The 14,504-nt window shown below is 41.1% G+C and overlaps 1 protein-coding gene across 1 annotated transcript in view; it reads left to right on the forward strand.

Annotated features, from left to right (window-relative positions):
* The window catches only part of TUSC3 (tumor suppressor candidate 3), a 358,515-nt gene that overhangs the window by 157,981 nt on the left and 186,030 nt on the right, over positions 1 to 14,504 (forward strand). The window contains exon 2 of the mRNA XM_089669302.1: positions 10,182 to 10,351. Within this exon, the coding sequence (XP_089525428.1) occupies positions 10,182 to 10,351 (170 nt within the window). The remainder of the gene's footprint in view (positions 1 to 10,181; positions 10,352 to 14,504) is intronic.

Below are 14,504 nucleotides of genomic sequence, written 5' to 3' on the forward strand. Positions count from 1 at the left end.
AGCCGAATGACGGCTGCACTGTGGCCGGCCAGTTCTGGGTGGACGTCATATGACGGCCTCCCAGAACGCGCTCTCCTGCGCGACCCAGGGGGCGCGCACCCGGCGATCTCCGTGATCGCTGTGTCCTACAGACACAGCTGATCACGTGATGTGGTAAAAGGCCAATCACAGCGGCCTTTTACCACGTGATCAGCGGTGTCCAATGACACGCTGATCACAGGGAAATGCAATTGCCGCTTCTCAGCTGCACTTTCCTCACGCTGTCAGATCGTGAGGAAAGTACTGCCGAGAACCGGCAGTTGTCAGAGCGAGGATCGGCCCGATCATCAGGGCACTGATGATCAGTGCCCTGATGATCGGTGCCCAGCAGTGCCACCCACTAGCTCCACCCACCTGTGCCCAGCAATGCACCCACCTGTGCCACTCTGCAGTGTCACACACCTGTGCCCAGAAGTGCCACCTACCTGTGCCCAGAAGTGCCACCCACTTGTGCCCACCCACCTGTGCCCACCAGTGCCACCCACCTGTGCCCACCCACCAGTGCTGCCCACCAGTGCCACCCACCAGTGCAGCCCAGCAGTGCTGCCAGTCAGTGCCACCAGTCAGTGCCCAGCGGTTGTGCCAGTCAGTGCCGCCAGTCAGTGCCCAGCAGTGATGCCAGTCAGTGCCGTCTATCAGTACCCATCATCAGTGTCGCCTATCCGTGACACCTCATTAGTGCTGCCTATCAGTGCCGCCTATCCGTGCCACCTCATTAGTACTGCCTATCAATGCCCTTTAGTGCTGCCTATCAGTGCCCATCAGTGCCGCCTATCAGTGCCCATCAGTGCTGCCTCATCAACGCACATCAGTGAAGGAGAAAAATTACCTGTTTGAAAAATTTTATAATAGAAACAAAGATTTTTTTCAAATTTTTTGCAATTTTTGTTTATAGCGCAAAAAGTAAAGCGCCCAGCAGCGATTAAATACCACCAAAAGAAAGCTCTATTTGTGAGAAAAAAATTATCAAAATTTCATATGGGTACAATGTTGCATGACCGCGCAATTGTCAATCAAAGTGCGGCAGCGCTGAAAGCTGAAAATTGGCCTGGTAAATAAGGGGGTATAAGTGCCTGGTAGGCAAGTGGTTAAAGTACTTTTGAATAGCATCCAAGAGGTCATCAAATGTACTGAGAATTTTCACACAAAGGTTTGTGCAAATTTCCATACAAAAATTAATTTGAAAATCTACAAGCATATAGCCAGGACAAGGGAACCAATATTCATTATATTTATGCGTTTGGCAAGAATTATTTCATTAATGGGGCTGGTTTCAGGAAAGGTTGGCTTTTTCCGCTTCCCACCTACCATATAAGGAAATGACGGGAGGACGTCACATGACGTCCTTCCACTCTAGCTGCACATGCGGCCCCCGAGGGCGCGTGGCGCACCAGTCAGTGGGACACAGCGGATCACCGATCACTGTAAAGAGCCAATGACGTAGGCTTTTCATTTGATCAGCTGTGTCCATTCACGGCTGATCGCATATTAATTGGAAATGCCAGTCCTCTCCTCACACTGACAGTGCGTGAGGAGAGGAGAGCCGGTAAGTGGCATTCTTTAGAGAGGACATGTACACTTATCATCAGGGCACTGATTATCTGTAGCCCCATCAGTGCCACCTGTCAGTGCCCATAATTGCCATCTGTCAGTGCCCATCAATGCCACATAGCAGTGCCTATCAGTGCACATCAATGTCACATATCAGTGCACATCATTGCCACATATCAGTGCCCATCAGAGATGTCTTTCAGTGCAGCCTATCAGTGGCAGTCAGTGCTGCCTATCAGTGCCAGTCAGTGCCACCTATCAGTGCCTGTCAGTGCCGCCTAACAGTTCCACTCAATGCCACCTATCAGTGCCACCTATCAGTGCTGCCTATCAGTGCCATATATGAGTGCTGCCTTTTAGTGCCCATCAGTGATGCCTGTCAATGCCCACCAGTGATGCATTTAGACCAATCAATTCCGCCTATCAGTGCCTCCTCATTAGTGCAGCCTATCAGTGCCCATCACTGCAGCCTCATTAGCACACATCAGTGAAAGAGAATAATTACTTATGTACAAAATTTTGTTACCGGAACCTTTTTTTTTTCAAAATTTTCTGTCTTTTTTTAGTTTGTTTAGCAAAAAATTAAAAACTCAGTGGTGATTAAATACCACCAAATGAAAGCTCTGTCTCAAAAAATGCTAAAAAATTGTTTTGGGTACAGTGTTGCATGATCACGCAATTGTCATGCAAAGTTGAAAATTGGCCTGGGCAGGAAAGGGGTAAAAGTGCCCAGTAGGCAAGTGGTTAATCTCTAAAATTACTAATATCAATTTTTCCCACAATTAATAGTTATAATTTCATGACTAAATGGAGCATGACTATCCCTCCAATCCATCAGAAGTACCAGCTGGGGTGAAGAACTAGAGTACTACATTTTCCAATTGTCAGTGATGCAGGAAAGTGTGGTGAGTCCCTACTTGGAAGACTCACCCTCTATATTTGCCCTGGTGACTGTTGTCACTGTAGAAAGAAGTGATGAGTTTTGATATTTTAGAGTTGTCACCATAGCAAACGTTGAAAAGTAATCATCCAAAGGGAACAATGTTCTGGTGACAAATGTCTAAGATAGGGAGATTTTCTCTCATTTCCTGTTGCATCTCCAGGATCAGAAGTGAAGAAAAATATCCTCAACAAGACAATGGCAGCAAAAAAATAACTTTTAGCCCTTTGGATATACTGTATATCTATATACACTTTAACACTGATCATGTATGGTTGGTTTTAACTGCTGATTGCTACCAATTGTCATGGGTTGATGAAAATGGTTTGCATTTATTAGTTGAATAACACACCCAGAACTGTATTAAAGCAATACATGCATTTAAGATAGAAAGGTATATTGTGGTATTTGTACTAAGTGCATGCTTATAATGTGGTGAGGGCATCTCCATATTCAACCATAAATGATTGGAGTTTATGGTGTGACAGTGTAGTAGCAACTTTGGGAATACCAGGAAAACTCTGGACACAAACTTGAGGAAAACAAGCTGTTTATTAATTAGTGACCCAGCCTGGGCTCATGCCTGCAGGCTAAGTAAGTTGTAACAACATCTTACATGTGTATATACCAATGATTACGTCACAATGCATATATTTCCTCTTAACGTTTCTTGTAAGCAGTATACAGGATATAGCCTTTTGCAGTTTAAAATTTTTCTGAACTATCACCAACTGAAAGTCCAGTAGCTGCTAAACTAGGACAGACTGTTTCACAGGAAATGAGGGGGAGAAAGCAAACTGATAGCTTAGTTCTGCAAACAAAAGCTTTAGAAACCCTAGAGCTTAAAGGGGAACTATGCAATATTTGGGTGCTGCCACAACAGTGATGGGCCCTGCCACTGTGAAAAAAAGAGGTAAAAAGCACACAGGGTTCTTGCAAATACAGAAGAGGAGTTCCAGAATGACTTTCAGAGAAAATTGATTTTTCAGTTTTTTGCAATTCCCGGATTTGGGTTCTGGAGTTTGGAGGCTTCAACAAGTCTTGAGTGGGATGAAGCTTCTATCAGAGTGAGTGTGCATGTATGTACACACGCAATAATCAAGAGTATAGCAATAGTTCAGGGCTCCACCCGGGAGACAGTAGTCCTCCTGCCCAGAAGCCAAGGAGTGGGCCAGTGCAGCAGGTGCACATCTGGACTGACCAGGCTGAAACCTGGAGTTACAGTGGCTGCAGAACCATAATGCCATTACCGTTGTGTTCTGGATTGAGAGGCTGCATCCAAGCCTGAGAGCTATGTTTTTGCTTTGAATGCTGTATGAAGTTCAGAGGTTTCAACGAGCCTTCGAACTCCTGTGTGGGAATACTGATGCAAGGAACTTATTTTTAAATAAAAGTGGGTCAATAAGCCCTAAAACCATATTTCCTGGCTGAACTGAAGTCACTGGTAAGCACTACACTTGAGTGAAACCCCTATAATATTACAAAAGATACTCCATAATAGACCATCCAGCAAAACAAAAGGAAGTACTCACCATTCACTTTATCTTTGCTTTTCTCTAGGATGTGAATTCTGATACAAGCCTCATTTAGTGTGTGTTACAGCTGATGGAAGGAAATAATCCAGACTGAAATGTTTTCTTCCTTGCATTCATATCCTGTAAGAGTAGGATTTATAGTCGCTGTGGTACTGTACAAATCTCCCCTCGGCATCTAAAGAACTAAAAGAAACGTGTTTTTTTATGCAGTTCAGCTTTAGTCCAATATTGATGTCCATTGATATTTTCTTATGGTCACTAGCATATGAACTATGGGATGATATGCATGTTATGTGACAAAGAATCTGTGAACCCAACATTTCATATTCCTGACATGTGCCTGCTGTACCATGTACACATTGTCATTTTTCCTACCTGTTCATAGCAATTTGTGCATAACTGTTACTGTAACATAAATAACAGTTTTGCCTTGAATCCTTCTTCATTAGTTGAATTTCATTTTCTAATATCTGTTACGTGAGTCTGGCTTATTCTAGTTTATTCGTTTTTATAAAATCTGCAGCTTATCCTTTTGAGGGAAACAAATATGCTTAAAGAGAAAATGACCTATTTAAAGTGTATTTATTGCCCAAACAATTTTTTTTTCGTTTTACATAGAATAGGTAAACATTTGAAGATCTACCAGGTGTAATATATTGCAGCTTACTTGTCCTTAAAGCAGTAGTACTGTAAACCGCAAGAAAAAAAAGTTCCCTGTAAGGCAATGTCATAATGTGCTAATATGCATCTCATACTAGCGCATGATGTAAAACTTACCTTAAAATGAAACCCTCCAGCGGCGCGCTGTCACCGCTGCAGAGGCATCCATCTTCACCCGGTCCTTCTTCACCTGGTCCGTGATCTATGGCTGTCTGACAGGCTGGTCCCCGAGGACATCACTCCCACGCATGCGCGCAGGAGTCCAGGGCCATGCCACACAGCTCTGAAGGAACAGCACGGGTATGCCATTCCTTCAGAGCACATGCACCGGCTTTAGAGATATTCATCTTACCTACAGGTAAGCTTTATTATAAGCATACCTGTAGGTAAAATTAAAAAAAACGAGTTTACTAACACTTTAATTGTGGTGGCTGCACTAGTTTTCTTTTGTTAAGCTTTTTCCTTCTGTTTTCACCTGGTGATCTGGCCAGTAACACACCTCATGTATTAGAGTGGCCCCACTATGGAAGTAGGAGCAACAGAAACCTTAGGGCAGACGCATTGTTAATCTGGGGGGTGGGGAGTGTTAGGTGTACTAAAAGAGTTAGACACACTAAAAAATGGAAGCCAAGCTCCAACTAACACTTTTTAAGCAGTTTTACCTAAATAAATAAAAAACTGATCATGGTAAGCACCCCTGTCTGTGGTAAATGATTTGTCTCAAGCCTCTGACTGCTGCATCTGCAAGACAGATTATTCTGTAGAAAAAAACAACAGACTTACTGGCCAGATTGCCAGGTGATATAAAGGAAAGAAAGCCTAAAACAAAAAACCTAATGCAGCCACCACATCTTAGCAATGTCAGTTTAATAAATGTTTGCTTTTAGTTTTAATACCTGTTTTATCAGAACCCTGTTTTTGTAATTATTATTGTTTAATAAATGTAGATTTGATATCTAAAGCATTTGTATGTTTACCATTGTTACGCAGACTGTGTGAAACACACCATAAGATGACTGCAGAGCACTAAAGTCTATTGTATTTTCTCCAGAACAGAAGCAACAAGGGCTTTTTAACCACTTGCCCTCCAGAGGTTTTACCCCCCTTTCTGACCAGGCCCTTTTTTGCGATACGGCGTTGCCTTACTTTAACTTTAATATTTATGTTATATTGTAAAGCACTGAGCAAACTGTTGGCGCTATATAAATCCTGTATAATAATAATAATAATAAAAAAATAATTGACAATTGCACAATTATGCAGCGCTCCACCAAATAAAATTTACGTCCTTTTTTTCCCCACAAATGAAGCTTTCTTTCTATGGTATTTGATCACCTCTACGGTTTTTATTTTTTGCACTATAAACAAAAGAAGATTGACAATTTTGAAAAAAAAACTGTATTTTTTACTTTTTGCTATTAAACACCCAGTAAGAAAATTGAAAAAATCTAAAAGTTTGCCATGAATTTGGGCCAAAATGCATTCTGCTACATGTCTTTGCTAAAAAAAAATCCCAATACATGTAAATGAATTGGTTTACGGGAAAGTTATAGTGTCTACAAATGGCAGTATATATACTGGAATTTTTTTTTCACTAGTAGTGGCGGCGATCAGCGACTTATAGTGGGACTGTGGGACTGCAGCAGGCACTCGGACACTGGGGGGAGACTGACTGTCACTGACACCAATACAGTGATCAGTGCTAGTAAAAAGCACTGACACTGTACTAATTACACTGGGCAGGAAGGGGTTAACATCTGGGGCAATCAAAGGGTTAACTGTGTGATGTTTCACTATGTGGGCTGTGTGTGTTCTTCACTATACGCACACTGCTTTGTATGGCTCTGCTATGCAGAGCCATACAAAGTAGTGTGCAGGAGCTGACAGGGGAGAGATCTGTATTGTTTACATACAGGTCTCTGCCCTGTTGGTGATACTCGGAGATTGCTGGGTGCTGGTGGGGAATCACTGGGTGGGCCCCAGTAATTGACAGCCAAGGCTGTGAATGGCGGCACAGGTAGGGTGCACCTGCGATGTGTGCATGCCCCCTACCTTGAAATGCGAAATCATGTATATATACATGATTTTGCGCAGTCATGCCACCCTGTAGCAGTATTTTTGCTTTAGGGCAGTGCAGAAGTGGTTAAAGTTTTACTAAACCCAGGACCCTGCATTTACTATATCTGGTCTCCCACAGTACACAGAACGTAGACATACAATTATTTTAGTAAATATAAACTGCTAAATACCTTTACTCATCAGCAGTTGGAGCAATCTTGTGATTTCTATCCGTGTTCAGCCGAGCACTGGTTAAAGCTTGTAGGAGGAGTTTTCTTTAGGTTGCAGGACCCCTGACCTCTGTCTGGACAGTGCTGATTGGTCCTGTGCTGATCACATGCACTGTCCCAAGAAACAAAAACCTCTCTAGCAATACACACCAAATTGAGCATGTGCAGTGTCTACACATGATATCTCTTTTCAGGAGATAAGAGGTAGACCCTGGAAAAAGGGGAGGATCAGAGAAGTCAGGATTGAACAGCATGTTTACACAATGCAGAGGATTAACCCCTTAGGTTCCACAATGAGTATACCAAGCATTTTTTACTGTATATATAGACTGATTTTACTGTTGTAGGTTTAATAACACTTTAAGTATTTGAAGATATGGGGGGTGGTACTTGAAGGACATTTAAGTTCTGGGTTCTCTTAATGTCTTTTTATTTAATAGCTTAGACACACACCTGAATGAATTGTTGTATGGTGTTTTCGGCTGTCCTCGGTACGGACATTTTTCAGTTTTTCAGAGCTTCCACAGTGTTTTGCTGCAGCTCGTTTTATTGTCTTGTGAGAACATTGTGTATATTCTGATGTTTTTCTTTAGCATTATATTCATTAGCAATTATAGTTTTACACAATAAAGAAGCATTGACAAGTCTTTACATGCCAATTGACACTTTTCATTTCCATCAAATTTGTATCCCTACCAAAATTAACTGTAAATAAATGTTGTTGAAAATATTCTTTATTCGAGAGCTTTGACTAATTAGTGTTCAGTATCTCAAATCAGTTTGCTTCCTGCTGCTCGGCTCTATGTGATGTTGCACATTTAACGTGTTACCCTGTTGCTTTTTGTCTTGTAAACAAGCTGGAGTGATTGACTTGAATAGTTTTTAAGAATTGTGTGGAGATGAAATTGCAGGAAATTCACTGGGATTCTTTGGAGTATTCACTCCATCTGCTGAAGTAACGGGAAAGTTTTGTAAGCATAGCAAAAGTGCGAATTAGAATTGAACTCGTGGAGTCAATCTGGCTGCTCTGTGTGTCACCAATCAAGCTGTTTTAAAGTATCTGTTCAAACCAACTCTGAACTTTTGTGAAGAAAAGAAGAAACCTCAGAGGTTAAAAAAATGAAGAAGTTAAGAAATAATTTAAAATGATATCAGCGCTTTAATATAGATCTCAGACATCTCAATTAATGGGACTATGGGATAATCAAAGTATTTTTCTCTCTTACCCATGCTATGGCTGCTGTTTTTCAGCTGCTATATAGCCACCCGCTGGCCATTGATTAAAATAATATATATATACTGTCTGACCTTTGTTTATATCTCGGTCTGAAATAAAATGTTTTTTACTTTGTTGCAACCAAAGATTTTAAAGTGGAAAATTAAGTCCTGCTAGACCACTGTAGGCTGGCCCCTTTTCAGGTATAGCTATGTAAAACATTAACTGCTTTCCCGCAACCTTATAGCAGAAATACTGCTACAGGGTGGCAGGACTGCACAAAATCACGTGTATATATATATGTGTGTGATTTTGTATTTCTGGGTAGCCTCAGCTGTCAATCACCGGGTCCTGGCCAGTGATTCCCTGCCATCACCCGGCGATCGCCGAGTATCATTGACGGGGGAGAGACCTGTATGTAAACAATACAGATCTCTCCCCTGTCAGCTCCTGCACACTGCTTTGTATTGCTGTGCATAGCAGTGCAATACAAAGCAATGTGCTGACTTAGTGAAACACACACACACAGCACACAGTAAAATAGCACATGGCACACAGTTAAACCTTTGATCGCCCCAGGTGTTAACCCCTTCCTGCCCAGTGTCAGTGCTTTTTATTACCACTGATCACTGTTTTAGTGTCACTGGGGATGTCAGTGACAGTTAGTCAGTTCCCCCCCAGTGTCAGAATGCCCGCCACAGTTCCACTATAAATCGCTGATTGCTGCCATTACTAGTATATATATATATATATATATATATATATATATAAATCCAGTATATACTATATACCACCATTTGTAAATGCCCTAACTTTCACATATACAAATTAATTTACACATACTGGGATTTTTTTTAGCAAAGGCATATGTAGCAGAATACATTTTGGCCTAAATTTATGCAGAAATTTGATTTTTTAAATGTTTTTACTGGACATGTTTAATGGCAAAAAGTCAAAAATATTGTTTTTTTCTCAAAATTGTCGGCCTTTTTTTGTTTATAGGGCAAGAAGTAAAAAATGTGCAGGCAAGCAAATGCCACCTAAAGAAAGCTCCATTTTTGGGAAAAAAGGACATAAATTTAATTTGGGTGCAGTGTTGCATGACCGTGCAATTGTCAGTTAAAGTAATGCAGCGCCTTATCGCAAAAAATGGCCTGGCCAGGAAGGGGGTAAAACCTCTGGAGGGCATGTGGTTAAAAAGACCTTGTTGCTTCTGTTCTGGAGAAAATACAATAGACTTTAGTGCTCTGCAGTCACTCCTTTGGTGTGTTTCACACAGTCTGCGTAACAATGGTAAACATACAAATGTATCGCAAAAAATGGCCTGGTCAGGAAGGGAGTAAATCCTCTGGAGGGCAAGTGGTTAAAAAAAGTGCCTATACTGTTTAAAATCCACTAACACGTCTCACCCTGCTTTGCAAATGCTAAGTTGCTCATTATTTTTGGCACTATGCTGAAAATTAAGAGACAGATCTGCTGACAACCTAAAAATTTACTGCTGCTCAGGAGCTCTGGGCTTCAGTAAAATGGCAGCCTCCAGCAAGAAGAAACAGGAGCAATACTGGAGGCAATGTACAGCACACACTGTGGAATGTATGTTCCGTGAACATGAACATTATTTTAAATAGATTTTTAAAAACTGAAGGAGAACCTTGCAAGTCAATACTTACAAGCTATCCCTAAAATGAAAACCATTAAAGGGATAGTTCACCCTTTCACAAAATATGAAAAGGTGAACAAAACTTGGCCATACTTGGATTGAAATTCAGCTGGTTAAGCAGCAACCAGCTGAATTTTGATCGATGTGTGGCCTCTTCAGTTAAACAGACGTTGATCTACTGAGTGACTCCTGTTAGATAAAAGCCACTCGGTTTGGGTTGACTTTGGTCTTCATGCCATATGTCACAAAATATCGAACTCAGATTAATAAATAAATCTATTCTTTCCTCTAGAATCTTCTAAGTGAAAAGGTAGAGCAGATGATGGAATGGAGCTCTCGCCGATCAGTCATCCGTATGAATGGAGACAAGTTCAGGAGATTTGTGAAGGCACCACCCCGTAACTATTCTGTGATTGTGATGTTCACTGCGCTGCAGCCTCAAAGACAGTGTTCTGTATGCAGGCAAGTATTTCTGAACATTATTTATGTATTTATCTTTAGACTGTATGTGAACTTTTTCCTGTCTGGTTGGGCAGGAGATCTGATTTTTTTTTTCAATGTTTTTACTGCACTTTAAGAATTTGTCACATCAACACTTCATATTCCGAATATGTGTCTGTTTTACCATGTACATGTATTAAAAGTATCCTGTTCTCTTTGCATTGGTTCCTTTGTGGGAAATACCTGGTGGCCCTGCCAGTCTCTCTGCTTCCTATTTCAAACTGACCATGCTAGCCATGGGAGCATATCCACCAATGTAATCAGTTTTCTGTCTGTATTTGTAAGGTTATCACAGTATTAAAGAACTGTCATCCCAGAGCAGCTGTCAGACAGCCGAGAGCCAGTGTCGAGAGTGGAGCGTTATTTTTGTTTGTGTGTGTGCCATATTTTTTTCATTTTGACATGGGAGTTCCTCTCAAAATTCATACCAGATCCGAAGGGCTTGGTATGGATGGGGGGGAGAACCCACATATTTTTTTCTTTCAATGTTTTAACTGCCAGGCAATGCCGACAGTTCTTTTTACATTCAGCTGTCAGCAGGGAACCCGGTTCGAAGTTCATGGTTGAACTTTCGTTAGGTTTGGGTGTCTAACCACAAACTGAACAGGGGTGTGTTTGGCCCACCACTAGTTACAATGGTAGTTAATCATGGTAACTATAATGGTAATTACATTGTGTGTATGTATATACAGTTGCAAGAAAAAGTATGTGAACCCTTTGGGATTACGTGGAGTTTTGCATGAATTGGGCATAAAATGTGCTCTGAACGTCATCTAAGTCACACCAATAGGAGAACACAGTCTGCTGAACATAATACTACACAAACATTAGATGTTGCCATGGTTTAATTGCACATAACATGTAAACATTCACAGTGCAGGGAGGAAAAAGTATGTGAGGCCCTAGCTTAATGACTTCTCCCAGAGCTCATTGGAGCCAGGAGTGAGCCAACCTTGACTCCAATCAGTGTGATGATATTGGATGTGTTGCTGACAGCTGTCCTGCCCTTAAAAAACACACACCTGTTTTGGGTTTACTGGTTTCAAGAAGCACTGTCTGATGTGAACCATGCCTCGCAGAAAAGAGCTCTCAGAAGACCTACGATCAAGAATTGTTGACTTGCATGAAGCTGGAAAGGGTTACAAAAGTATCTCCAAAAGCCTTGATGTTCATGTGTCCACGGTAAGACAGACTGTCTACAAATGGAGAAAGTTTAGCTCTGTTGCTACTCTCCCTAGGCGAGGTCGTCCTGTAAAAATGACTACAAGAGCACAGCGTAGAATGCTGCGTGAGGTAAAGAAGAATCCCAGAGTGTCAGCTAAAGACCTACAGAAATCTCTGGCACATGCTAACATTTTTGTTGACACATCTACAATAAGGAAAACATTAAACAAGAATGGAGTACATGGGAGGACACCACGGAGGAAGCCATTGCTGTCCAAAAAGAATATTGCAGCACGTTTGAAGTTTGCAAAAGAGCACCTGGATGTTCCACAGCACTACTGGCAAAATATACTGTGGACAGATGAAACCAAGATTGAGTTGTTTGGGAAGAACACACAACACTATGTGTGGAGAAAAAAAGGCACAGCACACCAACATCAAAACCTCATCCCCACTGTAAAACATGACGGAGGGAGCATCATGGTTTGGGGCTGCTTTGCTGCCTCAGGGCCTAGTTGTCGTTGATGGGAAAATGAATTCCAGAGTTTATCAAGACATTTTGCAGGAAAACGTACGACCATCTGTCCGCCAACTGAAGCTCCGCAGAGGATGGGTGATGCAACAGGACAATGACCCAAAGCATACAAGTAATTCAACAAAACAATGGCTGCAACAGCACAGAATACGCCTTCTGGAGTGGCCCAGTCAGAGTCCTGACCTCAACCCGATTGAAATGCTGTGGCATGACCTTAAGAGAGCGATTAACACCAGACATCCCAAGAATATTGCTACACTGAAACAGTTTTGTGAAGAGGAGTGGTCCAAAATTACTTCAGATCGTTGTGCAGGTCTGATCTGCAACTACAGGAAACGTTTGGTTGAGGTTATTGCTGCCAAAGGAGGGTCAACCAGTTATTAAGTCCAAAGGTTCACATACTTTTTCCTCCCTGCACTGTGAATGTTTACATGTTATGTGCAATTAAACCATGGCAACATCTAATGTTTGTGTAGTATTATGTTCAGCAGACTGTGTTCTTCTATTGTTGTGACTTAGATGACGTTCAGAGCACATTTTATGCCCAATTCATGCAAAACTCCACGTAATCCCAAGGGGTTCACATACTTTTTCTTGCAACTGTATATATATATATATATATATATATATCCTTGGTAGCTGAATACTGCAGCATACCTGATTGGCTACTTGTGTTGCTTCCACCCCTCCTAATCTGAGATCAGCTGTTCAGTGGCCTGCAAAATGCTAATACCAGGTCAAATTAAGGTACTCACACTGCTTGCAGAAAAAAATAAAATAACTGTAATGATCTTCATGCACAGAATTGTATTAATTTTTACCTTCTATATGTGCCTGGTGCTTATCTTTATATTACTATGAAACTTATTAATATGAATGTTATTATTCTTTAAAAAATATTACATCATATTTAAGATTTTTCTAGAACAGGAAATGCGCAATAAGTAATTCACATTAATTTAGGACATTCAGTGAGGCAAATTACCCATAACATGAATAACTCTACTTTGATAATGTACTTGTCAAAAGTAGTCTGGTACAAGGATTAAAAATAGACAGTATACTGAGGAGGTAAAAAAGCAGATGGCAATATATGATCAACCCGGTGCATCATGTTTAGAATTACGGTACCTAAAACAGATATGTAATGACATGTTTATAATCGCCAGCATTATATACTTTATGTAATTGCTTCTAGCTATACAGGTAACCCTTAAAATAATGATATAGTCACTGCATCAAGAAACAAATGCTGAGATTTCACAGCCAATGGCAGGTTTTACACTTAGACCAGATAATGGTCTTCCAGCAAGGTCTCTCAGCAAGATATTCAATGCAATTAAGGGGAACTGTTGTCACCATTACAGCAAAAAAGTAGAGTGATGTTTGTGATACTTTTTTTAATTTGCACTGACATCCAAATTTTCAGAACAGACTTTCAGGGTGTACCCCCTTCTTCAAGTTCTAAGCAGCACTAATACAGAAAGCTTTAGCAGAATTTTAATAAGACATTGTCTGAGGGAAACTGTGTGTATGTGTGTGTGTGCAGCTCTGCATAGAAACCACCCAGCTTCCAGGTTTAATTGTCAAAGCTTAATTGAACAAGCTGAAGTTGAAGCTGATTGGCTACTATGCACAGTTGTACTAGATTGTGAGTTTTAGTAAATATCCCTCTTTTGTGTATTAGTACTTCTTGAACCTTGAAGAAAAGGGTGAACCCTGAAAGCTTGTTGTGAAAATATGGACATTAGTGCAAATAAAAAAAAAGTATCACAGACAGCTACAATGATCTCAAGCAAAAAGTTTAAACCATAAAGAAGCACCCCATCACTCAACAGAATGTTCCTTTTCTACGAAGTAAATGTAGAAAAAGAATGGTACACAGTACCTTTTGCTTCACATGCTTTTTGTCAGGAATTTACCTATGCTCATTGTGTCCACCTGTTGGTTTTGCTGCTGTTCCTTCTGTACCCTTCGGGCCTACTGTCTGCTTCTTGCAGGCATGTCTGGCTCACTGCACTTATTGTCTCTTTCCTGTGTTCTGGTGCGAGTGGACCTGCCCCATTTACCTGTTCAGGTGGGCTTTGAACATGCATGGTTGAGGCTAAAGCCACATTTCCTGTTGGCTCTATATTCCTTTAAACTAACAAAAAAAATCCAATCTTGTTACAGCGTTCGGCTATGGGATTTTTCTGATATTTTATCTATCCTGTATCTCAGTCTCAGCTCTTGTCATCCTGACCCTGATTTGTTTCTAGTTTGTATTCCCTTTACTCTTGTCTCAGTTTGTTTTCACATCTGACTCCTACCTTGTTCTAGTTCCTGTTACCTGCCATACCTCTTATTTCTAGATTTCAACACTTGCTTGACCTGACCTTTCCAGAATGCCTCCTGCCCTGGTTTGGCTTTGTTTAC

This window comes from Staurois parvus, unplaced genomic scaffold (assembly GCF_062004578.1).
Source record: "Staurois parvus isolate SC_StPar_1 unplaced genomic scaffold, SC_StPar_1.0 ptg000071l, whole genome shotgun sequence".
NCBI classification, from domain to species: Eukaryota; Metazoa; Chordata; class Amphibia; order Anura; family Ranidae; genus Staurois; species Staurois parvus.